General features: G+C 44.3%; 2 protein-coding genes across 2 annotated transcripts; both read left to right on the plus strand.

Annotated features, from left to right (window-relative positions):
* Nucleotides 1-1,468: 1,468 nt before the first annotated feature.
* dazl (deleted in azoospermia-like) lies at nucleotides 1,469-4,014 on the plus strand. Its single transcript, XM_076112694.1, has 8 exons — nucleotides 1,469-1,648; nucleotides 1,970-2,061; nucleotides 2,298-2,349; nucleotides 2,442-2,508; nucleotides 2,633-2,772; nucleotides 3,228-3,308; nucleotides 3,538-3,588; nucleotides 3,970-4,014. Exons 1-8 carry the CDS (start codon nucleotides 1,469-1,471, stop codon nucleotides 4,012-4,014), a joined length of 708 nt encoding a protein of 235 aa, XP_075968809.1.
* An 8,637-nt stretch (nucleotides 4,015-12,651) lies between these two features.
* On the plus strand, nucleotides 12,652-27,149 carry rftn1a (raftlin, lipid raft linker 1a). Its single transcript, XM_076075290.1, has 9 exons — nucleotides 12,652-13,177; nucleotides 19,471-19,654; nucleotides 21,525-21,633; nucleotides 23,657-24,410; nucleotides 24,519-24,722; nucleotides 25,468-25,577; nucleotides 25,818-25,921; nucleotides 26,365-26,440; nucleotides 26,733-27,149. Exons 1-9 carry the CDS (start codon nucleotides 12,838-12,840, stop codon nucleotides 27,147-27,149), a joined length of 2,298 nt encoding a protein of 765 aa, XP_075931405.1. The 5' UTR covers nucleotides 12,652-12,837.
* Nucleotides 27,150-27,378: the final 229 nt, after the last annotated feature.

The following is a 27,378-nucleotide window of genomic DNA, read 5'->3' on the forward strand; positions in this document are numbered from 1 at the left end:
GAAGCGTCACTATTCAGCAGTCATCTGCCCTCTGCTGGTAGCCGCTCTGCTTCTCCTTCCAGAAGGAGCCTCAACCACGTGGCCCATAGTATACATATTCACAAGGGGGCAAAAATGCAGTTTTAGCACATTTGCATAACGAATCATCTGTCACCTAAACTATTGTGTTCTAAAAAATACAAATACAGATGAATACAATAAGAAATTAGACACATTTTTAGATTTCACATGATTTTAACCCATGACAAAGTTATCAATTGGAAAAGTAGTTTAAAATATTGTTTACAGCCCAAGTTTCATTTTACCTGAAGTGTAAACAGTAAAGTGTGATCATGCACTGCGTGGACAAAGGAAGCAAGTACAACAAGATCAAGATGAGGAAAATATGTCATTGTGAACTCTTTGGCTAACCTTAAATTTTCGCTCGCGCTCGCCTGTAGAGACTAGTCCGGATGGGAACGCGCAGTTTGGGGCAGAATCAGCTGAATCTATTTGAGGACGCTGATTGGCTAAATTGTATGTCACACATTTATATCGTTAATCAGCAATTGGCTAACCTGCTTCATAGACCCGCCTCTTTTGGGCAGTTTCGCCAGCGCCCCAGCCAGCTGAGACGTGCACACGCGGAAAGGACGTGCAGACAGGCTGAGACGACGTGCAGGAAAAGCATATATTTACCGCAGATATCATATTTTACACATATTACTGGGTGATTCCATATTTCAAAAACACAAATATTGACAATTTGTATAGTTTATTATTATTATTAATTGTATTTGTTGTGGCTCAAGGTGGGCGGCGCCCTAGCGCCCTCTGTTGACCAGCCGCCACTGGTTAGATTGGTCATGTGCACTAGGCGTGGTTTCCGCCATTGTGAGGTGGTTGTTGTTGGGCAGAAGAAGCGCCCGTGGCTTGCGTTGAAGTGCATCTGGCTAATTTATTATTTTTAAAATTATTTTAGATATGGTAAGTTCCAGCCACACTTTTCATGTGCACTACACTACACTGTTAAACATGTAGCCGTACAGTCGCTCTGTTTAATTGAAGCCATGTGTTGACTTAATTAATCGACGTGCTAGCTGAGTACCTCGCTGTGCTAACATTAGCGTTAGTGTTAGCTAGCGAGCTAATTAGCAACATTCTCCTTAAGAACCGAAAAAGGCGCACTAGCTGCTGGTAGCTAATGTTAGCTGGGTATGCTATATTTAAAATGAGCTAGCAATAACTGACATTTACGGTCTGTCGTCGACTTTTTTTTTTATGCTAACTGTGTTGCTGCTCCACCGTTGGATATGTATATATGTGTGTGCATATATGTATGTAAAATATATATATGTATATATATATATATATATTATATATACACATATATAACTCTCCACAGAACCCCCCCCCCATCATGATGATCTTGTAGATATTTGTACTTAACCAATAGGTATTCATTGAAGTGTAATCACTGAACAACAGTATGACAGTGTTGTGGTGTTTTCCTACCAACTCAATAATTCAAACGATCCATTGTCAGGATGTCCAGAAGCCCAGGAGCAGCAACCAGACTTCTCCCTCCCTGAAGTTGTCCAATGGCTACATTCTTCCTGAGGGCAAACTGACGCCCAACGCCCTGTTTGTTGGTGGGATTGACATGAAGGTAAAGATCAGATGTGTTTAGTTCATATATTCCACCTGGTAAAACTGAACAACTGACTTTTCCAGCTCTAAAATCTGGGACCCCAAGCTCTAATGACAGCTTAATTGATTTATATTTAGTTTTAGGTTTATGTCTTAAGCTCATTAATTTTCTGTTTTGAGTGTGAAACCATACAATTGAAATGGTTAAAAAAAAAAAGCTTTCCTTCCTGCTTGCTGCCCACATATTTACAGAAATAACAATGCATTCATTTTAAAGTTTTATTCTACTGTAAATTAGAATTTCAATGCCCGAGCACCTGTGAATGTTTCTGATCTTCAGGTGGACGAAAATGAAATGCGGGACTTCTTTGCGAGATATGGTCCTGTTAAGGAAGTAAAAATTATCACATATCGTGGAGGGATCTGCAAAGGGTGAGCAAATGAACAACTATGCATTTGTGTGTTATTGTGCTGCATTCATGTGACCTGCAGTGAGTTATTCATGAAGCATGAACACATCTAGTCCTTTTTCTCAGAGAGTATGTCCTGTATTCGTCAGTTAACTTGTGTGGGTGTAAACTGGGGCGGTTGTTTATTTGCATATCAGTTTTAGGAATATTCATTAGCTTATTTCATAACTTGGTCTGACTTGTCTTGTGTCCTCCTAGGTACGGGTTTGTGTACTTCGATGACGATGTCAACATTCAGTCAATCGTTGAGGTGAGTGGATGTCTGTCAGACTGCTGTTCTCGTGCTTTTTGTCTCCAACTGAGAGTAATATTTCCTCTGTTCATATTTTTTTTTTTTTATAGCAACAGATCAGTTTTAAGGGTCGGAAACTCAAGCTGGGCCCTGCCATCATGAAAGAAAGGAGCTCTCGTATGTATTCCGATACACTAAAGAAGAACTGGATGTTTGGTTGGCAGTGAAAATATAAGATCTCCCCACTAAATGTATTTTCAAGCTGTTGTGTCATGTTTGTGTCATCTTTTTCTTCATCTAGGGTCCATGCCGTCCCGTCTGGTGGGCCCGGCTCCCTGGATGAGCCCCACTCAGTACTTCTACTGCGGCTGCTGCTCACCCATGGGGGGGGGTATGGCACAACCTTCGCCCATCCTCAATGGAGGCAGCCCCTACAATCAGGTAACACACACGCATAGCCAAGCTATCAAGAATGTCCCTACGGCAGGCAGGAAGTAAATGCACTGTGTGTGGCATTTGTAATGCTGTCACACACACACACCTTTCTGTTAAACCATGTGAAATGAAATGCATCTTAACTTTCTCTGAGGGGAAGTTGGCTCATTCTCACAGCCAAGAATAGAGGTGCAAGCTGGAGAACAATCTATCAATTTACTTTCAATTTACCAGAAAAGATATCTCAACATAAAGTTGGCTATGGCATGATTAACGTAATTGCTAATAATATCCAAGTCGGTGAATTATTCAGACAATACCGACTGTCAAAGTCATTAGCAGTTAAATTGCAATCCTTGCAAGGACACTTTACTTAACAGTTACTTATTGCTGCAGGCTTTAATCAGTTTCATGATTTTAAATATGCGTTTTAACATCTAATGTTCTGTCTCCCTTAGCAGCCGTACTCTTACCCCAACTTTGGAGGGGTCATGATCCCACAGATGCCAATGAACTACGCACAGAATGCCTACGCCTACCAGGTACACACACACACAGTTAGACTAATTAGTTAACAGCATCCCGTGCAAGGTCTCCGAGGCATTGCATATATTCTGCTGAATGCGAGATGAAGGGTTCAGCCTGGCTTCGAATCACCTGTTCCTGCTTGCCCCTCACTCAACACCCCCCCTCCCAATCTCCCATGGAGGCGAATCTGGCTTTGTCTGTTGCCATCTGTTTCACTGCTGACCCATCTTCCCCCACACACAGTACACTCCCCCTCACTGGATGGCGGACCAGCAGACACGGCCTGTCAATCAGGTGACTCTTTAGTAGATGTCAGTATAATTAAGTTTCAAAGCAACGCAAATCACCTCTCATTTGAGATCCTCGTGAGGCCAGTGGGAGGAAAATGTTGATGGAGGCTTTAAAAATCCGTGGAATGTTGTATTATTTAATAGTGTTCATGGCAAGAAATTGTCCTCAAACTGCAATGTCCATGCATGCCACTAGGTGGTGTCGTATGGCCACTGTTCACATCCTGAAGAACAGACTGTGCAGGGAGGGGTGGTCACAGCACCAACAATGAGTTCTTAGAATGATAAAAGAGCCTGCTTTATGGCAGATGTTTATGTCTTTGAAACATCTCTGTGAGTGTTCTCAATAATCTCTTTATGATGTTATGTTAATGTCTGTTTCCAGAGCTTTGTTGACTGCGGAGTCCAGACGATGATGACTGTGCTGTAGCCACTGAGCCAGGTAAGAATGACTTCAAACATACCAGGGATACGCAAGTATCCTTTTAGCCCCCCAAATTAACGTGTATAAGTTATGTTTAAATGTGGGAAAACCTGCTAAAAATAGGCGATGGACCCCGTTCCCATTGTCAATAGCCAATAGATCTCTTCAAACTCTTTGCCGACTAATTTGGAACGATGTTGGAGCGAAACAAAGAGCCCCAAAAAAAGGTAGAAAATGAGCGTGTCCACCCGGGTGTCATGTTTTCATCACTGTCGTTCAGCGCTGGAGGCGATAAATAGTTGTGACTACTGCCGAGCTTTTCCCACTAAAGACAAAAGAAATATGTTAGTGGGTGTTGGTGAGTTTGTCCGTTGGGAAGGGGGCTGAGGTAACAATGTGCCACGTAGGACCAAGCGTCTGCTAGCGTACACCCCGTTTCTCCAGAAGAAGGTAGTTAATCAGAGCAGTGAAGAGAAACCTGCATTCTGTCAGAGCTCCGTTGCACATGGTTGATCACCTTTAGCTGCTTCACAATTCTTTGCTCCTGCTAATAGTTTTTATCTGGCAAACACAGCTTTTAAAATAGACTAATCCTGGTATGGTGTGTGTGATTGAATGAGGGAGCTGTTGTTAACCTGTGATGTGTGTTTTCTGTCCTCTGCCCCCCTTTTAGATGCACACTACAGTGAGACGAAATGCAGACAGGATGACATCTTGATGTTCCGGGTGGCTGGAAGCAACCCAACGGCTCTCCCTGCTTCCTGAGCAATGCCCCCTCCCCCCCCTCTCTTCTCCTCCCCTCCCTCAATTTTTTGAGACCCATTTTAACACCAGACTGCAAGAGCTCTCCACTTTAACTGTACTAGTTTTATCACAATCACTTTGACCACGACGGGTATGGACCGCTGTCGTGTGGTCAGACCGCTTTTAACCCACATGGATCACAGTGACAGTCACACAGGGAGAGCAGAGCACCCTCACCACACCAGCTGTTTTTTGTTTATTTTCCTTTATTTATCCTAAAAGAAAAAACGGAAAAGACTTTTAAGCTCACCCTTTGTGCCTATTTATTTTTATAATTATTTTATGTTTGGTTGGTTGGGGGCTTTTTTAGCCTCTGCAGGGGCTCTGTGTACATCAAAGGTACATTTATAAATATATATATATTGTAACAATGTCTTGACAGCAGTCTTGTTGTTCCAGCAGTCGGAGTAGAATGCTACTTTAATTCCAGTTCAGATTTAATGCTCCTCTGATTAAGAAATTTCCATTAACTCGTCTACTACAGTATAAGGACACTTGGTCATTCCATTAATTTCAAGCACTCATTTATTTTGTACTCTATCCTATTTAATTGGGTGTCGATTGAGGCAGTAAATGAACAGCAATGTTGTCACATTGTTTGCGCCTCATCAGTATCACTGACTTCTTGTCTTGGTCATACGCCAGACTTTTTTTAGTTGAGTTCCACAGAGCACACCGATCATCTGCGTGTTGCGTTTCCAAACCGTCCCATCCTGTGACTGGGTGTCTCTCCAACGGTTCACACACTCGAGTACAATCACAGCATCATTTCTTTTTCCCCCATTACTCGTCAATCAACTTACATTTTGGAAGGAACCCCAGGGGAAGGCCGTTTTAATCCACTTTGTAAATGAAGGACATGATTTAAAATAAGGTGCTCTCTGCTTCTTTGGGGGACATGGTTCACTTCATACTGGTTGTTAACTGTTGTTTAACTGGGTTTTAATCTGGTCTCAGGTGATTTTGCACAAAGTATTTTACTGTCATTGTAAGAGTCAACAATGCTTTTATATATATATATATATATATATATATATATATATATATATATATATATATATATATATATATATATATATATATATATATATATATATATATATATATATATATATATATATATATATATATATATATATATATATATATATATATATATATATATATATATATATATATATATATATATATATATATATTATTTTCAGTAAGTGCACTTCATTGGTTTTCCGTGAAATTTATACACTAAAAGAGTATTTTTGTATGGTTGGAGATGCACATTTGGTATTTGGTGTACGTCACACATTTTATTTTTCTTGACCCAGTTCCGTATAGTTTTATTGTGGCATCGACCTCGTTGGTCTCCTAATCAGACGTCTGATTGTGTCCATAGACTGGTTTTGTTCAGAGAGCCTCTGCACTGTTTGGTTTGTGTTTATGTTTGCAGGGTTTGGATGTGTTCGTTTGAAAAAAATAAAAAGTTGAAGTATGTTATCATTTAAGCTTGTGAAGGTCTTGGGGTTTCTTTGCATCAATATGAACAGTAGTTCTGTATTTTTAGGGACATAAACTGGTTTGGTGGTGATATTTGAGCGTGGAGCTTTCGGCGTGCCCTCCTCTGCCACTCCCATCCTCCATAAGCCTGTCAGCAGCCTGCTGGTGTGCAGTCAGGGTTGGATTCCCTGTCTTCCCTGGCAACAAGCCCATCATCTCTTGGTCACGGAGCGTTTTGTTTTTGTCACAGGCTGGTGGTGTGACTGAGCTCCCCATGGTGTCCCGTCCAGCCCGTGACCACCCATCAGCCCCACCCACCTAAACCCCAGTCAGACGTTTCTGAATTATGGATAAGTCTGGATAGCTACTTATGAAATATGAATTCTCCAAAGGAGACCTTTGAAAAACACAAACACCCATAACCTTGATGGGAGACCCACATCCTCGTGTGATGAACACTGAACCAAAAACTTACCAATTTGACTATCGAGGCAAAACATATATCTGAAAACAGTGCAAGCAGCTTATCTCTGTGGTACTTTGTGCATTTCTGAGCATCTTCCTATACTTTTCTAAGTCATTTACCATCACTGAGGTAGTTTTACCATTTTAAAGCCAACAATAGGATTCATATTGTTTCCCAAAGTGTTTCAGAGTGTCAAACCTGGAGAGCAGCGGGTGAGAAACAACTGGGAGGAGAGAGGGTGAGTGTAAAGCGCCCTCTATTCCCCTCTCCTCCTCCTCCTCCTCCTCCTCCTCACACACGCTGGTGACGGAGAGGTAGGACGGAGTGTTTATCATGAGCCGCCCGTGAGATTCAGCAGCAGTAGTTTCTAAATGGAGGATTGGTGTTTTGTTCCCATTGGATCGCAGCACCTGACCAGATGTGTGTCTCGTTCCAGCAGCCGTGACGGGGACAGACAGTGAAGACGTTAAAGAGAGGGGGGACGCACAGAGACGGTCTCAAGTGAGAGGGGGCTTTCCAACCGGTACACACTTCGCGCGAACCGGGAACGACTTGATTGGTGAGTGTAACTCTTGACCAAAAAAGAAGAAATCTACACATTTACTTACGGAAATAATTTTGCTAATGTGTGATTATTTGGCAACGAGTGACCGGAACTAAATTGAATGTTTCCATATAACATGTTTTATCTCTTATTGGGCCATGTGAGTGTCCTCACTGTGGAATGTTAGATATCACAGCTTTGGGGGGGGGGGGGACAACTTAAAAAAGAAAGTTAAGTGCGTATATGTCCTCCTAAAATAAAGGTCAGGTCAGGAGTTATAGAGAAGTGTCAGGAAACCTTTCACAATAAAACACTTGTGACGGAGAGACATCCTCTTGGTTTAGACGTTCAGCCAGTCGTTTGATTTGTGTGATGTCGTGTGCCATTTGTTATCCGCGGCGGAACGAAATGAATAAGCCCTCTGCTCGCTGTCACAGGTTGCAGTGAACTCAAGATATGCGTGACGGAGTAAATGTGTCGAGCGCAGATGGAAGAGGGGGGATGGAGCGCGTGTGCGCGCGCGTGTGTGTGTGTCAGAACGAGAAAGGTTTGGTGCGTAAGCGACCTGCCATGTATCATTTCCCGTTCACTAAACTACAGGCGTTAACGGGCAGCACCGTGCAGCCACGTGTTGTGAGACTGTGTGCAAGTACGGAGAGAGAGAGGCTGAGGTTGAACGCACCGAAGAGGGGGAAACCAGAAACTTGTAATTTCAAGCTACACCGCACCCACAAAATGCAAGGGACATCAATTAGTTACATGGTTATGTATGGGTGCTCAACATATAGCTTGGGAATCTATTTGGAAGCACTTGAAAAATCACTCATTAGCGGTGAGTGACATCCCGTTTATTATACAGGCCACATTCTGTAAGTTGTTACTCCTCAGACTAAATGTCTAAAATGTTAAATGATGGATTCCAGTACCTGAAGAGCCACCCTCTGGGTTTAGTAAATTGATGCTCCAGTCCAAACAGTCTTCCTTTGTTGATAAACTGTTCTTTTTAGAGTAAAATAGGCTGTGCAATGAGCTGAGCAACATACCAATACATCAATGTCATAATTTGTTTTTATCCTCTCCATGCAGCCTCATTAAAACACCGTTTGAGGTGACTACTTTGTTGCTCGTGGGAATCACACCTCCCTCCAGGCAACCTGACATGCTCCCAGTCGGCTCTCCGTCTGTCTTCCTCGCTCTATCTGTCTGTCCGTCGCCCTCCTCCTCTCCCTCCTCCTCATTCTGTTCTTGGTGTCCTTCCCTCTCCCCCCCCCCCCCCAAACCGCATCCTAGAAACTGGAGTGGAGCTCCAACCCAGTGGGAGGGAAGCCCACTCCCCAGGACTCAGTCTGTCACCTCTAATTTTGAAACGCAGTGAAGCACTTCCAATATAAAACAATAATGATGAATTAATAATAACTCAATGGTTTCATTGACAGAGCTACGTGTTATTGATGTCAGACAATCGCCCAACTATAAAAAGTGGTATAATTTAGAGTCAAACTGCTGATGGGCCTTAAAAATGTATTTTGCATAGACGGTGTACTCACAAGCAGTACAAATTATGGCTTCGAAGCAGGCCCATAAAGTCCTATAATAAAGCAGACTGTAAGCCAGTAAAGAGAGTTTTATTTGCTGATGTTTGCTATAAATCAGTTTAGTGCATCGGGTGAGAAATGGAACACAACCAGCAACGACTGTATATTATAAGCAGCAAAACAAACCTTACCCTCTTCGTCAGGTGGCATGCAGTAGGTGTAGTCAACAATGATGTCGCCGCTCACTCAAGACCCTGAAATAGTAAAATATCTATAATCTTTCTTCTACTCATCTGTTTGTGGCAATCACACTGGTTACGGTCTTGCTGAAAAAAGCCCAGTGAGAGAATCGGACCTAATAAACCTATTTACTCTAACCTCCACTCATGTGACATTTTGCTGAATGTCACATGACTTCTTTCATTGGCCCCCCCCCCCTATTGTTAGAACATAATTCATAGGAGGCAGTGGTTTGGAGACGCATATGTAAAGAGCAGCGTAGCATTTCCTCTGCTAAGCTCACCATCATGGGGATGCTTCAAAGTGCATTACCACACTTCTACCGTGACCACAGAAGATACTGATTGGCTGGCAGATAAAAATATTATATTGGGACTAGCTATACCGTTAAATCGGCCAGTATATTGGCCTATTATTGGCTTACTGCAGATTTTAAATATGGGTGTATACAGCGGCTTATACATAACAAGACATTGCAGTACAGAAAAATTGAGATATGTTTTAGGTCATTTAGAAACCGTGTCATTATTGCTTGCTTATTTCTCATCATAACAGCTGTTGCTACCTGTAGCTAGTCAGTATAGTAGTAGATTATGATAAGTGGGTTTAAATATATATTCATCATATACAGCACATTATAGATATGAAAACTATTTCTAGGACAATAGAGTTTTCAGACAGAAGAGACTAAAAATGTGAATTGTAGCCCCCACATAGTTACTGTTAATTTCCCCAAGCCTGTGCGTGTCTGCAAGTCTCCCTCTGCAGCGGATGAATGCTGCCCCTTGGAAAGAAGACCCCCACCCCCACGAGTGGCGCGGGAGGTAGCAGAGCAGTGGCAAAGCGCAGACGGATTATGCTCTCGCGTAAATCCGCTGTCATTTCAAAACGCTCGGTTACAAGAGATTCTCTAATGAGAAGCCCTCTGCTTCTCCCTGTCTATCTTCCTCTTCACTCCATTCTCTCTCTCGTTTCTTTTATCCGTCTCTCTCCCTCCCGTCTCTCTCCCCGTTAAATTGATGTTTTTGCTGTCAAGGCCTTTTTCTGTCTCTGTGTTTGTGTCAGGGCAAGTGAGAGATTCTGTTTGAAGTCAACATATAGAGAAAAAGGTCCCGTGTGTTGCGAAAAAGGCCTTGAGTCTCGAAGGCACCGGAGTCTATCCGGTACTACAACCACCTTTGTTGTGTATTCTGTGTTGAGTCCAATTACAGAGATCTGTTTCTAAACCGAGCAGACAGAGTTCAGCGTTTAAACTGAGGCCTTTTCTTTCAAAACAGAACCGTCAGCGTACAGTATAAAGGATGATGAGATGTTGGATCAAACAGTGGAGCTGTAGGCTAAGACCAAGACTAAAAACCAATCAGGTTTTATTTGAGAGCAATAAAACCACCTGCCACTGGCAAAATAGTAAGCGAGTTATTTCAAATTGTTTTGATTTTTTTTTTTAGCACTGCATTATGTATAAAGACATTTTAAAAAATGTAGATAATTTGCATTGGGGTAGGGTAGAACGTGTTTTACAATATGAGAGCTGAGAAAGTGGAATGAAGGAAAGACTCGCTGATGCAAATAACTCTCCACAGACATTTATGTCTTTTCCTATGCTGCTCTTCACATCCCCATTGTCAAATAGCCATCATCATTATCATCTTTTCCTCCATCCTATGCTCCACCCTTGACCCCCTTTTTCTTAACCAGCCAGAGATTAAGTCAGCTAAACATCCCCACATCAATTGGCCCCTTGTCCTCTTGCAGACAGAGCGTATTAAAGCACAGCCCTGGAGGGAAAATATTTGGGAGTGGATCTGCGTGCTCCAACTTAGTCATAACCCATAACCTAGGCCGGCTGTCTGTCTGGAGACATTGTAATAGTTTTAGGCTCGGCAGGGGAGCACTTTGGCTGCGAATTTGTGCCCTCAGACAGAAGGACTGGATAGACAGCGGGGAGGATGGAGAGGGTTGACGGGCCGGGAGTGAGTGTGGAGGGTTATAATGTAACAGTATAATGTAAAGACGGGGAGGATCGAGGAAGGTAGAAATGGACTTTGCGACGGTGATGAATTAAAAGACAGAATCACGAGAGTACAGTTTGGGGAAAGGGATTAAAGGGGCAAGACTGGGGGGAAGTTGAGGGAATACAATTGGAGAGATGAGAGTGCAAGTAAAAGTCAAGATTAACTGATCATGAAATAGGGAAGGTTGGGAGTTGGACGGGGAAAAAAAGAGAGAATGACAGAACTGACTTGATTACTGTCGGACTAATCAAGGCCATTGTACCGGTAGAAAGAAGGCAGCTGTCCTAATCAAGGATGGCGGACAGAAGCAGAGCAGAGGCCGAAGACAAAGAGGTGATTAAGGCATGGGTCATACAAGAGCAGGGAATTGAGTGATGACACATTGAAGAGCTAATGGTGTGAGAGTTTAAGAGGGGGCAGACAGGTCAAGAGGAGAGAGGAGGAGGAGGAGGAGGGTGGTGGAAGGAATTATCTTAGATAACCTCTTTGTCTTCGGCCTCTGCTCTGCTTCTGTCCGCCATCCTTGATTAGGACGCAGTATTGAAAGAATAATGACTCTTAATTGCTTGTTCTTTGCAACATTTAAAAAGACAGAATGTACTGTCTCAAGACAGATGAGGTATGAAAATGTATCGTAGATGCTGCCCTTTGTAACCTTTCGAAATGCACGAAACATGCAATCAAAGCTGTAAGTCACCAAACGTGCACACACACACACACACACACACACACGCGCACTTACACACACACCAGGCTTAATGTCTGTCTGTTAGGATCGTTAGCCGAGTTAATGTCTGTGCACTTGGCCCAATGGGAGTTACAGTACTGTGGCATTCTCCATGCTCCCTAAACAGATCCAGAGATGCAGATATAGACCTGCCTCCGGGGAAGACATACGCACACACACACACACACTCGCACTAACAGACATGCAGATGCGCACCTCACTGCGTGGCTCTTACAAGCCGTGACAGACGGGGATATTAGGCGCAAGTGTGGTGATGGTTTGAGGGTACCGACGCTGTCACATCTGATTAGCTTGACAATATTTCGCCCTTTTTTTTTTTCTCTTGTCCTTTACCCCTCTCCTCCTCTCCTTTCTACCCTCCACCCATTTGTCATTCCAACCCAACTAATATGTCCCCAAAACCACCGCTCCACTTTTTGTTTTTCTTTCTATGCAACTCAAATATTTGGGTGTAAATTGCCTGTTGAAATTCAGGAGGAAGGAAATTTCAAGGTCTCTCCAAATTGTGTTTTCAATCAGCTACCCTTGAGGTTTACCTACCGGTCCTTACACAGTCTGAACAATAGTCTTACAATAACATAGATTTCTTTGGGCTTCAAGGCCACCCTTGGATCAACATATAAATGGGTTAGCAGTAAAACATGTTTAGTGTCTCTCCTCTCCTCTCCTCTCCCTGTCTATCTAGTCTCATGTCGCTTTGCTTGACAGGGCAGGAAATCAGTCTCATTTCTGCTTTAATTCGTTCTGATCAAACATGTCGCTCCCAATCAGCCCTATTTGATTAGGAGATGCCCGTATCACAGCCCACCAAGCAGGTAATGGCTGACACTTTCATATTTCAGTTTTATTGCAGCATGTGTGTGTGTGTGTGTGTGAGAGAGAGAGTTGGATACACACATTATTTCCCACAGCTTGAGTTTGCACGTGAGCAATAACATTCAGACCTGTGTGTGATTATCACGCACACACGATTGGAAGTGTTAATGTGTTGTGTATATTTAGAAACTCTATCAATTTCATCGTCTGCCACTCGAGTCTTTGTTAGCACCCTCCTCTGTTTTTGTCTTTTCATCTCAAATCTTTTTTTTTTTTTAACACTTTTTTCCTCTCCTCTCATCTTCCCAACTCTCCTCTCCTCTCCTCTCCTCTCCTCTCCCCTCCTCTCTCACAGAGACATGGGGTGTAGGCTTCCTAAGTTGCGGAAGGCAGAAGAGAGGCGAAGCCCGGGCAATATCTACTCCACCCTTCGACGGCCACAGGTGGAGACTAAAGTGGGCGTGGCATACACCTACCACTTCCTGGATTTCCTGTTGGGGAAAGAAGGTATGGATAAGATTATCCATGTAATGTCAATCCTTTCTGTATAACTGTTCTCCTGTGAGCATTTAAAAGGGTGCATTTCCCCAGTTATGTGCAGTTTTTCCTTTGTCCTTTTTGGGCTGGGCTCTTGAAACCCAGTGAGACGTGAACTTAATGTTTTATCATATTCCCTCCATGTGTCAGATGATTGATGATAACACGGATGATCTTGGCAAAGTGAAACCAAAGCCGTCCTGGCAAATTAATTAACAATTAAACAAATATTGTAGCATCCATATCTTATATGCTGTTATTATGCAAAAGAATCCCACAATGCAGTGTTCCTAAGATGACAAAATGATGATGATTCATTAGCGTCTGAAACCCGTCACAGTGCAGTACCTTCCTGATGTTTTGTTATGTACTGCAGTGAACAGTGAATGAGTGAGCGATAGAGGAGGCGATTTCAGAAACAGCTCAAATGAAAAACAACAAATTGCAGCAGAGCTGATTCACATTTTCCCCAGTCCCACTCTAGCTCCGAGGAATGTGTCTTCACATTTGGCCGTAATTCAAAGGAATTGTTTTCACTGAGCACCTTGTTCTTTTTTGAAGTGTGGTTGTCCACTTCAGTTTTCGTGTTAAGCTCTGCGTCGTCATCCTGAACTCCGAGTGTTTGTGTGTTCCACTCATAAAATAGCCACAGTTGCTGTTCCAACTTTAACCAGTTAAAATTAAATGTTTAGGTCAGCAACTCTGCGGAACTGTGTGTGTGTGTTTTTCATACCGTAAGTATCTTGAGGGCAAAAAGTGGCTTATAAGCTGAAGTTGTGTCTTTGTGCGGCTCCTGTTGCAGAGAGTTCAAAGAGTTCTCCAAATCTCCGACTCAGCTATATTGTGCACGCTAAAGCCATGCCCTCCAACTTCCCCCTGCCTCTCCCATCGCACAATGACAACACACTAAACCTGATGTGTGTTACTTTGAACCGTGTGTGTTTTTGTGAATATGGAAAATAATGTGTCTGATATCATGTGGGTGGGTGTGTGTTTGTTTGTGTGTGCGTGTGCGTGCATGCTTGCGGCGTCTTGAGAATGTTTGATGAGAATCCTCCAGAGGCATCTGGTTTCTAAAAATACTAATTCTACTATTGTGTTGGTGTGGACTGTGAAGGGATAGAAGGGGAGGGACGGAGCGAGGGAGAAGAGAGGCGAGGAGGAGAAACAGATAGCGTTAAAGCGGATAAAAAAAAAAAAAATCACCCTTTTCCCTCATGGCTTAATGTTGCTACAAGTCTACTCTGTGCTCTCCATCACCCGACGAGCTGAAGCAGGTGCAAGTAGCTCACTGAAGTCCTTTATTTTGTAGAGGAGTTTCCAAATGCAACAGTGTAACAGAAGACGGCAGGCAGAATGCCACAGCCAAGTGGCAATGGTCTGCTTGCCAGTCGGCTTCATTTTCTGCCAGCCCTATTATGTTTGGCAAATTGGTGAGGCTGTAGTGTTGGCTGAGAGAGATCTGGCAACTCGAAATGGTGCTGGTGACCAAAACAGACAATAGACATGAGGATTGCTCGTCTTTCCCTTTGCTAAAGGCAGGAGCAGATCAATTGTCTAATCGCACGGGCAGCAGCGGCACACACACATACTGTAGATAGAGAAAGACCACACACACACACACAGCGATGGCGGCTCATTCACGATTACATAAAACACTTTATAGCTCTTAGTCAACAGAGTTAGTGTTATCTTTCAACCGACAGGCAGGTCATTTATATGGTAAAACTCACTGACGCCACCTGAGCTGCTTAAGATGGGTATACTCTATTTTAGGATAAACACAGCTACTGTGAATTGATTGTGTGTGTACGTATGTGTGTGTAAGTGGGTGGGTGTATGCCTGCCTGTCTCTCTCTCACTCGCTCTCTCTCTCTCTCTCTCTCTCTCTCCATTTGTGATCGAGAGACCAAGAGAAGTGAAGGATTCCTGAAGGATTATCTGATTGTTTGTGGAGATTGAGAGACCTCATTCCCAGCAAAGGGATTTATTTGTATTTGTGTGTGTGTGTCCATGTGTCCGTGTGTGTATGTGTGTGTGTAGGAGGCAGATAGAAGAATCTGTATGTCAGTCCATGACATTGAGGAAACCCACGGTCAAATCCATGCTTTAATTCAATTTGGCTTCCATTAGCGATATTATTTCCCTGCCAGCGTGACTTGACGACTCCTACACAGTAATGAAAAACAAATATATTTTTCCCGGTGCCCCTCTGAGATATGTGAGACTAGGTGGCTGTTTATTAAACTCAGTTGTGTTCTCGGGAAGAGGAGCTCAATGTTGAGAATGAAGAGGAGTACAGAGAGGTTTGTAACCATGTGACCTTTGACTTGCGAGTGATGAAACCAGAAACGGTGTCGCTGATAATAAAGCGTCAGCCTTCGGTTTATGAGCGCTGCTCTAACTGCAGCAGTGCTTTAGCTGAAAGATATTTCCGTGTGACTAAGCCCAACTTACTGACTCTGGGTCAGAGCGACCCTGTGGTGAATACGGGGAGGATGAGAAAAAATATGTTCGATATTTCTGGCATTTGGCCTTCGCTTCTCACATGGACCATTTATTTGATTTTCAGCTCCAAACCAATGTCTTATTCCAAAGAATTGTCTAATTAGTCTCTAATCACCAATCTGCTGCACCGTGACACCGTTACAGTAAGTTCCATGATCTTCATCATTCCCATTTTAAAACTAATTGGTTACCGTGACATGAATGTAGAGAAGTGTAACAGCCAGGTGTGACATTTTAACCCTCCTTTGTGCCGCGAAGCTGTGCGCCGATAATGAGCAGAAGAAACGCAGGAGGCCGATAGCATGAACGGAAAAGGGGTAGAGCAAAGTAGAAGGGAGGGAAAATAAAGTCACGGAGTTGTAACAGAAGGTGAAAGAAAGAACGGTGCATGAAACCCAGAGATACCAGCGAGCGTTAGTCAGGTCTGGAGCGAGGAGCGAAGCGGGGTGTCTCGAGAGCGAGGAGGTGTGAGAACGAGCGAGCGGGAGTCAGGAGTCGTGAGGATGTGTGAGGAAGTAAGTTAGGTGTGATGCTGCGTGACTAACGCTGGTCTCTGCAGCAGACAGCGAGGAGCTGAACGCCGCTGATGACTTTCTGCCGCCCTGCAGAGACGGAGACCCACTCGGCTCATTAAAACTTACAACATGTGCCTAATGCTCGGCAGTGTGTGTGTGTGTGGGCATGTGTGTGTTTGCGTGGCTGTTTGCTACTGTATACCTGTGGGGAAAGGTTATTGTGACTGGAGGTGTACAGTACAGTCTGTGCTCATGTGTATCAACACTCGAATGCTCTTCTAAATAGCTCCTCTGCTGACAAAGACCGATATACTTTCCCTCTGCCTTATGTGGTTAATCTTTGCTCTCAGAATCTGTGTGAAGTATTTGGCTCAGAGAGCAGGCGAAGCACACATCCATCAGTTTGCGAGATCTTTGCTGCCTGACACACTTTTCCAGGCATACTCATTTTTTTTCTCTCTGAAAGATTGTTGAAACTGTTGATCTGACTTCAAACCATTTTTCTTGATAATTCCTATACGCAGTTTCAGTCTTATTGGCTTGAGAGAAAGGCAAAGATGGCAGAGAGATTCGCAGCATCACACGTTCATGGTACTGTATGCCCCTGAAGTGCCACACTGCTTGTACTGTACTTGCAAGCCAGTCTTGTCAGACATATCCTGTGAAGCGGGCCTTCTGATCAGACCCCATTTTGACAAAGCTCAGACGCTGACCAACAACCCGTGGGTGCATTCCCAAAAGCAGTGGGGAGCTCCTGGCTCCAGGAAGCTGGTTATTTTATAGTCACTGTTTTGGCACATATCCTCGCCTAAAAAACTCTGCAAGTCATTAGAAGGCTATTTAAATCAACGTGAACCTCCAGCAAGCATAGGGATAAGCCTCTAGGGTGGCTGTGAGTAATCCCCATGCATCACCTAGCAGGCTTAGTGCAAAAACTCTTTCTTTCTTCACAGGCGAAAAGAAAGATGGCCCATGCACGCTGACTGAGATCAGAAATTCTGGGATTTTGTACAAGGAATTAATAAATCCTTTCAAGCGGCTGCAGGAAGGGGATGACTCTCACACCCCGAATGCAGCTTGTGAAATCCAGGGTCAAAAGTGAGGCGTCGCTCACGACACATGCGACGGCTGCGATGTGGTCAAAGCTCCGGGTGGAGACGGAAATAGTAGAGTGGGGATCAGCAGCCTAACAGCCGCTCGGCAGCGTCTTGTGTCCGTTAAACAATGCGCCCTTGGGTGTCTGAATCTCCCTTTCGAACACGCATGTTCCCACTCATGTCCTCTCTCTCTCTCTCACACACACACACACACACACACAGACCAACTTCCACTTCTTCTTAACTTCTCCGACCCTCAAAGTCACAAAAACACTCATCCCACATCTCCAACTCCCTTAAACATACATGCATTTTGCACACAACACTCCCTGCCCTCACTAGCTGCCACTATTAAACTCCACCTGGCATTTCTGCCCCAGAGCCGTTCCCATGTTCCCATTCTGAGGCGGAATTTGCAGCCTCCCTTTAAATCCCACTGTGGCAGACAGTATAAATGAAGTCGCTTCCCAGCCCAAAGCACTGCGTAACACCCTAATAACTTCTGTATGCCTTGCCTGAATTAGCTGCGATGCCTTGCCCGCGTCTTGTCGGTGGCTGAGTGCCAGCCGTGCACAGCTAATGACGGCTAATGACTGTTTACGGTGACAGGATCGTTGTTATCCACCCCACCCCAGTCTCCAGTTGTTATTATTATCACTATCATCAGTGTACTGCTTTTGATAAGTCGCCACAGACACCCGTTTAAGTGTTTGCTTGATGAAAGTCTCTCCTGGTTCCAGGCAGTTATGCCACGATGATGTGATGGTTGGATCTTCTCAGGGAGTTTTTTTTTTTTTTTTCTCCCATTGTTTCACTGAGATGGGAATGTGCATTCATATGCTTGTGTCCCTTGCATGCTGGCCAGCTTCTCTCACGTGTGTGTATGTGTGAACACGCCAGATGATGGAGAACAAATTGAAAATGAGATGGCTTGCACATCTTTTTTTTTTTTTTTTTTTTTTTTGTGTGAGTGTGTGTGTTTGTGTGTGTGTGTTTGTGTGGGTCTAGTTAATTTATTCAGGTTATTTTCTCTGCTCCAGACCAATGCAAATGAGATTGAATGAGAGAGGATGACAAGCATTCAGGCACAAACAAACAGACAGCCTCTCTCTCTCTCTCTCTCTCTCTCTCTCTCTCTCTCTCTCTCTCTCTCTCTCTCTCTCTCTCTCTCTCTCTCTCTCTCTCTCTCTCTCTCTCTCTCTCTCTCTCTCACTCTCACTCTCACTCTCACTCTCACTCACACTCACACACCTGGCTTCACTCAGCGATACAAAAACACGCAGCCATCCATGCACGTGTCTCCTTAAAAGCCTGTGAAAAGAGCTGGAGCGTCACTACAATGCACCGACCCTGAGAGAGCGGTCCACGCAAACATTGCGCTCTCCCTTTGCGGATTTGCCGTGACAGTTTGCTCCCATTCGATAAGCTCCTCTAACCATTTTCCACTGAAGTAAAGGTTTTATTTTTCTCCATTGTGTTATAAGGAGAACCGGCTCTGTGTTAACGATTGCTGCTAATACCACACAGCCAAGCAGGCAATGTGATAGCATTGTCTTTACAACCTTTTGGTGTGTGTGTGTGTGTGTGTGTGTGTGTGTGTGTGTGTGTGTGTGTGTGTGTGTGTGTGTGTGTGTGTGTGTGTGTGTGTGTGTGTGTGTGTGTGCATTTTTGACTGTATTCAACTGCCTGTTAGTGCAAGGGAAAATGTGTTAGTCTGTGTCTGTGATATGGATGAGTGTGTGTGTTTCGAAAAGCGCACTTTCCAGCATGCATTTGCATGTATCTCTTCGCATGTGTGTTTTCCAAAAGGCCAGACTGCCGGTGACGGTGAGGCTAATAGTTCTGGTGTAATTAGTTTCAGATTTAGCGTGAAGATGCCATGTGTTGTTGTTCAGCGGGAATTATCATAATGGAACATGCTCTGTCTTTGTTTCTTCACACCCTTTTCCCTCTCCCCCCCCCCCCCACCCCCCCCCCCCCCCACCCCCTCTCTTTTTCTTCCCTCTTCCTCATCGTTCCAGCTTTTTTTTTTTTTTTCACTTCTAAATTCCTCTCTAGTATTTTTCTCCTGCCTCTTTTGCAACCTGTCATGTCCATGTCTTGACCATTTCCCATTTCCCTCCCCTCTCACCTGTTCCTCCAGAGGTGCCGGTGTCATCGGTGCTTTGTCTCTCCTCGGTCAGAGAGCTACCGGTTCAGGTCCGGGAACTGTACGCGCAGGGTTTCGTCCTGGTCGCCGTCCACCCGTTTGTCCATCCCTGCGGCCCAAGTCACGCGCACATCCAGCGCCAGCTGCACCGGGCCGTGCTGGTCCGAGAGACGCCAAGGTACACAAACAGTTTTCACTCTAAGGATTTATGTAGCAGATTGATTCAAATGACATGATTCATTTGCAGCCAGATTTAGACAGTAGTTAGAAGGGAGCAGCCTTTTGCAACTTCATTGTTTTGACATGGAAGCCAACTGAGACCCATTACCACGAGCAGGATTCTGCACCTCACCTCCTCCTCTTGATGTGAAGTTAATTGCAGATGAGTCAGCCACAAAAAATGTCTAACTTTAGCTCACCGTCCCAATTCTTTCCCTTTTGACTATACATGATACTATACTATACTGTTTGACTACACTGCACTCTGTGTATCTCTTCTGTAACCCAGTTATTCTCTGGTGAAAATTACTAATGTTAAATATTTGAGCAGATCATTATTTGCATTCCTCCCTGCTATCAGCTCTGGTACAGCAAGCAAGCTGAGCTTTATTCTCAGCATCTCATCGTGGAAGTTACTGACAGATTTGCTCCAAACAGAAACCATATCCTACATGCAGAGACCTCCATGCAGAGACCTCCTAAGTCCGGTTGGTAGATTCAGTTGTAGCTCCATTCTGATTTGGGTCTTAAATAATGTACATTTTTTCCATTTTTGGCCCAGTTTTGTCTCAGGACACATATCAGGTTTTCAAGAAACAGGAAGTTCTTATAAGTCATTCATACTTATCTTTCCTCAATTCCTCATAATAGCATTTAGCCATGCAAGCAGCATGTGAGTGACTTACAATACATGAAATGATCCACACTCTCTCCAACATATCTGACATCATCTTACTGAACTTTAGGATAATTTGGATGAAGAAATATAGGATATGAAGAATTGTCTAGAGATGGGGACCCCCTGTGGTCACTCAGACAACCATGGTCACATACCTTCCATACACTTACTCTTTTTAATTAAAATAATTATTTTGCTTAGCCTGCAGTTTTGGGGCATCCTCCTGTGTTCAGTGTACTCTTTGTAATGGGAACTCAAGGAATAGCTTATTGTATACTCACTCACACACAAACACCGACACACACAAACACAAACACACACACACACACACTCCAGTGCACAGGCAGGTGCCGGGCTGCTCCTTTGATGCCCCTCCTGCCAAGTGGTCCTGCTGCTTCCTGGCTCCTGGCACCTGTCACCGTGGAGACAGCTGATTGCATCATCAGCGCTCGCCAGAGGGGAACGGCACGCTGAAAGAGAGAAACCATCTCTCCATCCTTTCATCTGCTTTCTTCAGTGATGGCCGCCCCCTTCTCTTTTGTCCTCCTCACCCCCCTCCGTCCCCTTTAACTCCGCCTTTTATCTCCCCATCACCGCCATGCTCTTTCATCAAAAACCCTAAAAATGAAAGAAACCAAATCTGACAGATCTACTGTTTCAAATCTATCTGAGAATGTCACTCACGCCTCAGCGCACAAGATATTACCACGGCCTTCCCACTGACCTCAATCCAAATCTGAAGAGGTGTATCTGAATACTCCTTTTATGATCGTGTCTCGCAGTGGGAGCAGAAGCAAATTCAGTCTCTCTCTCTGTCTAATAAGTCTATTGTGATGGTGGTGAATGTGTGCTTCCCTTAAATGGAAAATTCAGACTGTACCAGAACTGACATAATGTTTCTGCTGTGATCATTCTGGGTCAATGAGCATGTCTGCCACAATGTCGTTTAGACTGTAATGTTACTGGGTGATGGAACTGCTCTGGTGATAATGGACAAGAAGCAAACCCAAAGGAAATGTAATGTTGTAACGGTACGATCACGTTTGACATTTTCTGGTTCATAGGAGCAGAATTGAACTGAACTAAATGACATACGATGGATGCTTTGTACTGAATATTTGTTTAAATACTTTCATTTCTCACCCTACAGTTCAGAGAAAAGCCAACTGAGGTGGGCAAGACATCGTCTGGAGACAGATGTGTGCGTGGCAGGTCATCAGGCTGCTGACCCAGAGGTGATCCAGAGCTATGTCAAGAGGGTGAGTTCAGTATTTTGCATTCAATCAAACTGCACATTATGTCTAGGGGGTAAAACATACTTTTTTTAAAATGTAATAGGATCTTTGTGCACCATGTCTGTAATGATGAGGTAGAGGGCTTAATATTGCTAGAATAACTTCAAGGAAAGGCCTTTTAGTGAAAACATGCAACTGCAATGAAGGAAACTGACCGCTTCAAGAAAAACACTTTATATCTACACTTGTTATTTGTCTGAGAATACTAGGGCACCCATCCAACTTTTCTTCCCCAATACCGATTCCTGTACTTGCAGGTATTATTTAACTGCAGGTGCAGCTCTGATACCAGCGCTCTTTTTGTCAGTTTTCTAAGGTAGCGTGAGGCAAAGGGAATGCCGTGGTACTAAAAACAAAATTGCTGTCAGTTGGTGTTGAAGACTGCGAGTTTGAAAATGAAAACAAATCTGGGGGTGTGGCATTAGAAAGAAGTGAGCTTAGCAGACCTCTGTAGCCCGCTCCTCATCTCTGCTTGAGGCTAATGGCTGAAGGCTACATTAGCCGCTGCTAATGTAGTACAACACGCCTGAGTTTCCACCATGTCAGTGCATTGCTGGTGATGTAGGTGGCAGGAATGTGTGGAATAAAAACAACAACAGACATTTCTTTTTTTTTTAAGTTGTCTGTTATAATAATAAGTCAGTGAACACTTCAAAAAAAAAAAAAAATGATCTAAATAGAATCCACCCCTCCCTGCTGCTCAGTCTCCGTACTTGTATTTGTGTGTGCCTCTCATGTTGGTGCAACACTGGTGTGACAGTGAAGGGAACATTAAGGGACTTAAAGGGCTACAGGCAACTGCCTTTAATTGCCTGTCTGTGCCATATGGTAACCCTGCCTCTAAAGAAATAGATACAAATAAATCAGAAAAACACACTAGATTCCCACTAGTTGCTGCTCTTGTGCCACTGCGCACACTATCCTGTAACTAGGAAACAGTGATATAATGAATGGAAGGTCACTGAAGTTATGGTAAACTATAATGAGACTTGACCCTAAGATACCCTGCCAACCACAGCGTCATCACTGGCATTTATCAGCTGTAAAACTCACTTTTAGTCTCTGTGCTCATGAATTCTGCAACAGTCCCACAATGGGAAATGAAAATGTGCTCTATTGAATAGATTTGCATCTGAACACACATGGAGCACAAAGGGAAACCTGATTGGATGGAAATGCACATCACTGAATATAATGTGATAGGCTTCGGGCAGCGTGATATGAATAACCAATCAGATCACAAGCTGCCAGAGAGAGTTCGAGATAAGAACCCAGGAGCGGTACCAGGCAGACAGAGTGACAGCCTGGTTGTGTAAGTGTGTGTGTTCAGTTTTGATATTCTATACTTCTACTCCTCCAGCACTCGCTATCCCACCCACTCTCAATCTGTCTCCGGACACACTCATCAGATAAACCGGCGTGACTTTGTGTAATTGTGAGTGTGTCGGATGGTAATAGAGAGACTGTTAATATATGTGATGTGTGTGTGTGGATGAGTGAAGTGTCAGAAGTAGTGGGGTAATGGGGGAAGATGCGTCTCATTATTGTTTGGTGGTAGTTTGCAATCTGATTTCTCTCCCGTTGAGCCTGTCTAAAACTGTCATCCCAAATATCAACTGACAATTAACCGCCAGAGCTCCGTGGGAGAGAGCGGCACACACACGCACACACACACGCGCTGTCACACGCGTGCACACACGGATGCGTTGAGATAATGAGGTCCTTTTGTCATTTGAATATTTGATCTTTGCAGATGATTAGGTAGGTTGTTATTTTGCAGAATATCTACTCAGCGTACGTCAGCCTTTGTTTGTGTGTAAATGAGGCTTTGTTTGTCTGACTATACATAGACTGTGCGCATTTATTTGTGCTGCCTTGAATGACGTCCTTTTTATATTTATGCATCAGTCAAATCTTTTCGAATAGAGTTTATTGTGTGTGTGTGTGTGTGTGTGTGTGTGTGTGTGTGTATATGCTACACCTACAGATCCAGGATGTAGCAGAGCAAGGAGTGATGTTCGTGGGCTTTCTCCAGCAGCCGGGTGGAGGACCCAGCTACTTGGGGCACTGGGATCCTGAAGAGCTGTCCTCCTTACATTCAAGCCCTTCACCCATACATCGACACCCCTTCAGCGCCAACAACAGCCCAACGGACCCCATAGAACCACATCATAATGACGCAGAACCTGACCATCACCCCTTTGAACCTCAAGAGTTCGATCATGAAGGTGTAGAAAACAACACACAGCACCACAAGCCAAAAGAACCGGACTTCAGCCCGCTGAAACCCATACAGGAGTTAGAGCTTCACCGAGAAGAGTCCAGTGAGCAAATCCAGACCTCACAGATCAGCCTCAAAGAGTCACTAGAATCAACAAACCAACCCCAAAATCACAGCAAACCCAGTGTAGACACAGTTCAGCGGGGTTTAAATCAAAACCCAACAGACGCCCATGGGAACCAGGGGTGTCCCAGCTCTCCAGAAGCTGCTGGTATAATCAGACAGACTCTACCAGACCTCAAAGAATCCACAGAGAAACGTTTGAACCTTTCCAACCAGAGAGACGGACAAAGTTCAAGCTCCGACAGCTGGCCCAGCTCTCCAGAACTGGACGGAAACCACAAAAGAAAGTCCAGCTTCACAGATGGGCAGAGCCGATTGACGACGCACAACAACAACCATATCCGGCTCAAGAGTTCAGAGAAAGAGAAGAATGCAACTTCACCACCAGCGCAGGGTGGTAAGTAACCCGTTTCCTGTTTGTACGTGGGTCAGTGGACAAATCATCTTAATGCAAAGTTCTATTTGGCGTCTTTATTTGTGGATTTTTTTCTTTGTGTGCCTTTAGGGATGCAGCTCTTTGCCTTGTACAACCACACAGGGGAGCTGAACACTTCTCTGAGGTTCTACTCACTCAGGGTGCCACTGTTGGTACAAAAGGAAGCCGGGCTAATCACGGAAGTCGACACGCACTGGCTCGACCACATGACTCAGCATTTCACCAGCGGTGCGCACCTCGTCGACGGGTTTTTCCACCTCGGAGATGATAACGGTGTGTTTCATGGCCGTAGCAGTGAACTACTACTACTGCTGCTGCTGCTGCTGCTGATGATGATGAAGTGATTTTAGTCAGGCATTTAGAGCCTGTAAAATCGGGGGAAAAAAAGGTGGCAAATGTACCATGAAGTGAGCAACTTTAATCTAGGCAGCACGAGTATCAATTTAGACCCAGTGGCGCAGCTAAATTAAGTCTTGCATCCTCCCAGAAAAACTCACAATGGTTCTCCTGAAAACAGCTACTTGCTGCGGCTGGACACAAGGTTGATGAGATCAGTAAGATTGAACCAAAACAGTGAAGTCGAAGGCCTGAAAGAAGCTAAAACGTTCTGTAAATCTACAAGGAACTGCAGAGATGGGTGACAAGTATCTGTGGGTTCACCACTTTCACATCTATTAATATGAACATATTGATAATTGCAGCTTTAAAGTATCTATTTCAGCGTACCTCCTCACCTTTCACTGGTTCTTGGCAAGAGGAAACCGCTGCTCTGGCTGTAGATCTGTGCTCTGCTGCTGGGTAATGGATGATATGCATGGACTGACGTGCCATAAATCCACGGCTTATACTATAAGTCACTGTTCAGTCACCCATGCAATAAGTCGGCTTAAGCCAAAGGGAACAGGGGATCAATAGTGAGAGATTGGAGAGTGGAGATGAGCGTATAACTCCTGTCTGACTCCCATACGTCCTTCCTCTGTTTATCTGACTCTGTCTCTAATTTGTCCCGCTCCTCCAGACAATGGGGTTTCATCTGTGGATAGTGTGTTCATCTTCCAGAGCTCTGCGGAGGAGACCGCAAATGCCTCCTACGATGCCATCGTGGTTGAGCAGTGGACCGTTGTTGATGTGGGTCTTTTGAGTTTTTAATACTCTGGTGAAGATGTGCACTTTGAGAAATCCTTTGTGATTGAAGTCTTAAGCTCTTTTCTGTCAAACATTACATAAGAGTGGAGATGAAGGAAAGTATGTGCTTGTGGCTGAGCTTAAATTTGCCTACCTACACTTGGGTACTGTGCTTTCTTTTTTTCTTCCCTCGTGTGGGGTTTGCACTGTATGTGTCTGAGTGCTTTTCTGTCTCATGTCCAGGGTGTCGTGGTGAAGACGGACTACATCCCCTTGCTCCAGTCTCTGGCTCCGTATGGATGGAGGCTGATGTGTGTGTTACCCACACCAATTGTCAAGACAAACAGGTACAGAACTACACCGCAAGATACCACCGTTCCAACCATAAACTCACCTGTCCTCTGCTTTCCCTTCACATTCCATCACTTTGAATAACACAGCTCACCTGCGTGCTGCTTTGTTGATTTTAGAGTCATTATTCTTTTGTCTTAAACACTTTCATTCTTTTTGGGATGAGGACTGACAGCGTAGCTTAAAAGAAACCAGGACAGGTGGTTCGAGATCTGACAAATCGCCGTCATATGCTCATCTCGACATGAAACCGCTTTTGAAATCCGACGGAGCCGCAAACAAAAACACAGTCGCTGATGTGCTGTTGTCTTGTAACCTGTCACTTTACCAACCGCAGAGAACAGACACCTGATTTCAATGAAAGTAGCGACATGCGAGCTCCTCAGATTATAACATAATAGGTAACGGTAGTAAAAGTGCTGCTCCCTTCCTTCTGCAGTGACGGGAGTTTGTCGACCAAGCAAATCCTCTTCCTTCAGAGACCCGTTTTGCAGCGCAAGAGAAAAGACTTCAAGGTTTGTTTCCAATTGTCTTCCATCTTTGTAGCAAATCTGTCACTTGTGCCTTTAGGATACGTGCTTTATGTCACAGAAGGTGCCATTTAAAAAGTTGTGTTGCTAAATATGGGATGTACAGCAAATTTGAAACCGCTCAGGAAAAGTCTAATAATAGGCGAAGAGTACACTGTACAGGAAAGAGGCATCAACGAAAGAGGCTTTGTTGTGGTTTGGCAGGTGTCTGGAGAGATGGAAAGAAAGACACGGCACTAAGTGCAAAACTGTCTCACACACATCTATTTGTTTTCAGATGCTGAACCTCAGGGGTCGCAGCAAGGCGAAGAAAAAATCTACTGGAGAAACGCAAGAAGAGAGAGAGAACATGTCCCCACTGATGGAGACAGAGATGGACAGGTTGAGAAGAAACACAAGAGAGGAGGAGGAGGAGGAGGCAGAGAGGAGGAAGAGCAGGGACAGCGGAAGGAGCGAAGGAGCGAGCCTTCAGAAAGGTGGAGAGGAGCTGGAAGAGGACGCACGGCATCAAAGGGGCTTCTCGTACCTTTCAGGGAGCAGGGCTTCTGTTGAGGAAGAGGAAACAGACATTGATAACATCCCTCCGCAGTCGGAGAGATGGACATACGTGTGTCAGAGGGATGATGGAGGGGTCAAGGAGGAGCTGAAGACGGAGGAGCGCATCAAACAGCAGCTGTTTTCCGGCGTCTGTTGACACATTGGGCACAAAGCAGGCGAGGAGGAGCTGAGGCCTGAAAAGTTTACAAAAAAATAACTTTGTTGATCTGGATTTTTGTTTTTGGTCCAACCCAGATGTGGTCGGTCATACCGTTACTAGTCATCGTGTGCTGTTACCTTCGCTTCAGTCTGCTCTGTTGCGAGTCTTTGAGGTTGTAGCTCCCGTGTTTGGGAAAGTGTTGTGCAGTTCTCTGCTTTGGGTCAGT

The sequence above is a fragment of the Anarhichas minor genome, unplaced genomic scaffold (genome assembly GCF_050575085.1).
Source record: "Anarhichas minor isolate MPS153535 unplaced genomic scaffold, ASM5057508v1 ptg000051l, whole genome shotgun sequence".
NCBI classification, from domain to species: Eukaryota; Metazoa; Chordata; class Actinopteri; order Perciformes; family Anarhichadidae; genus Anarhichas; species Anarhichas minor.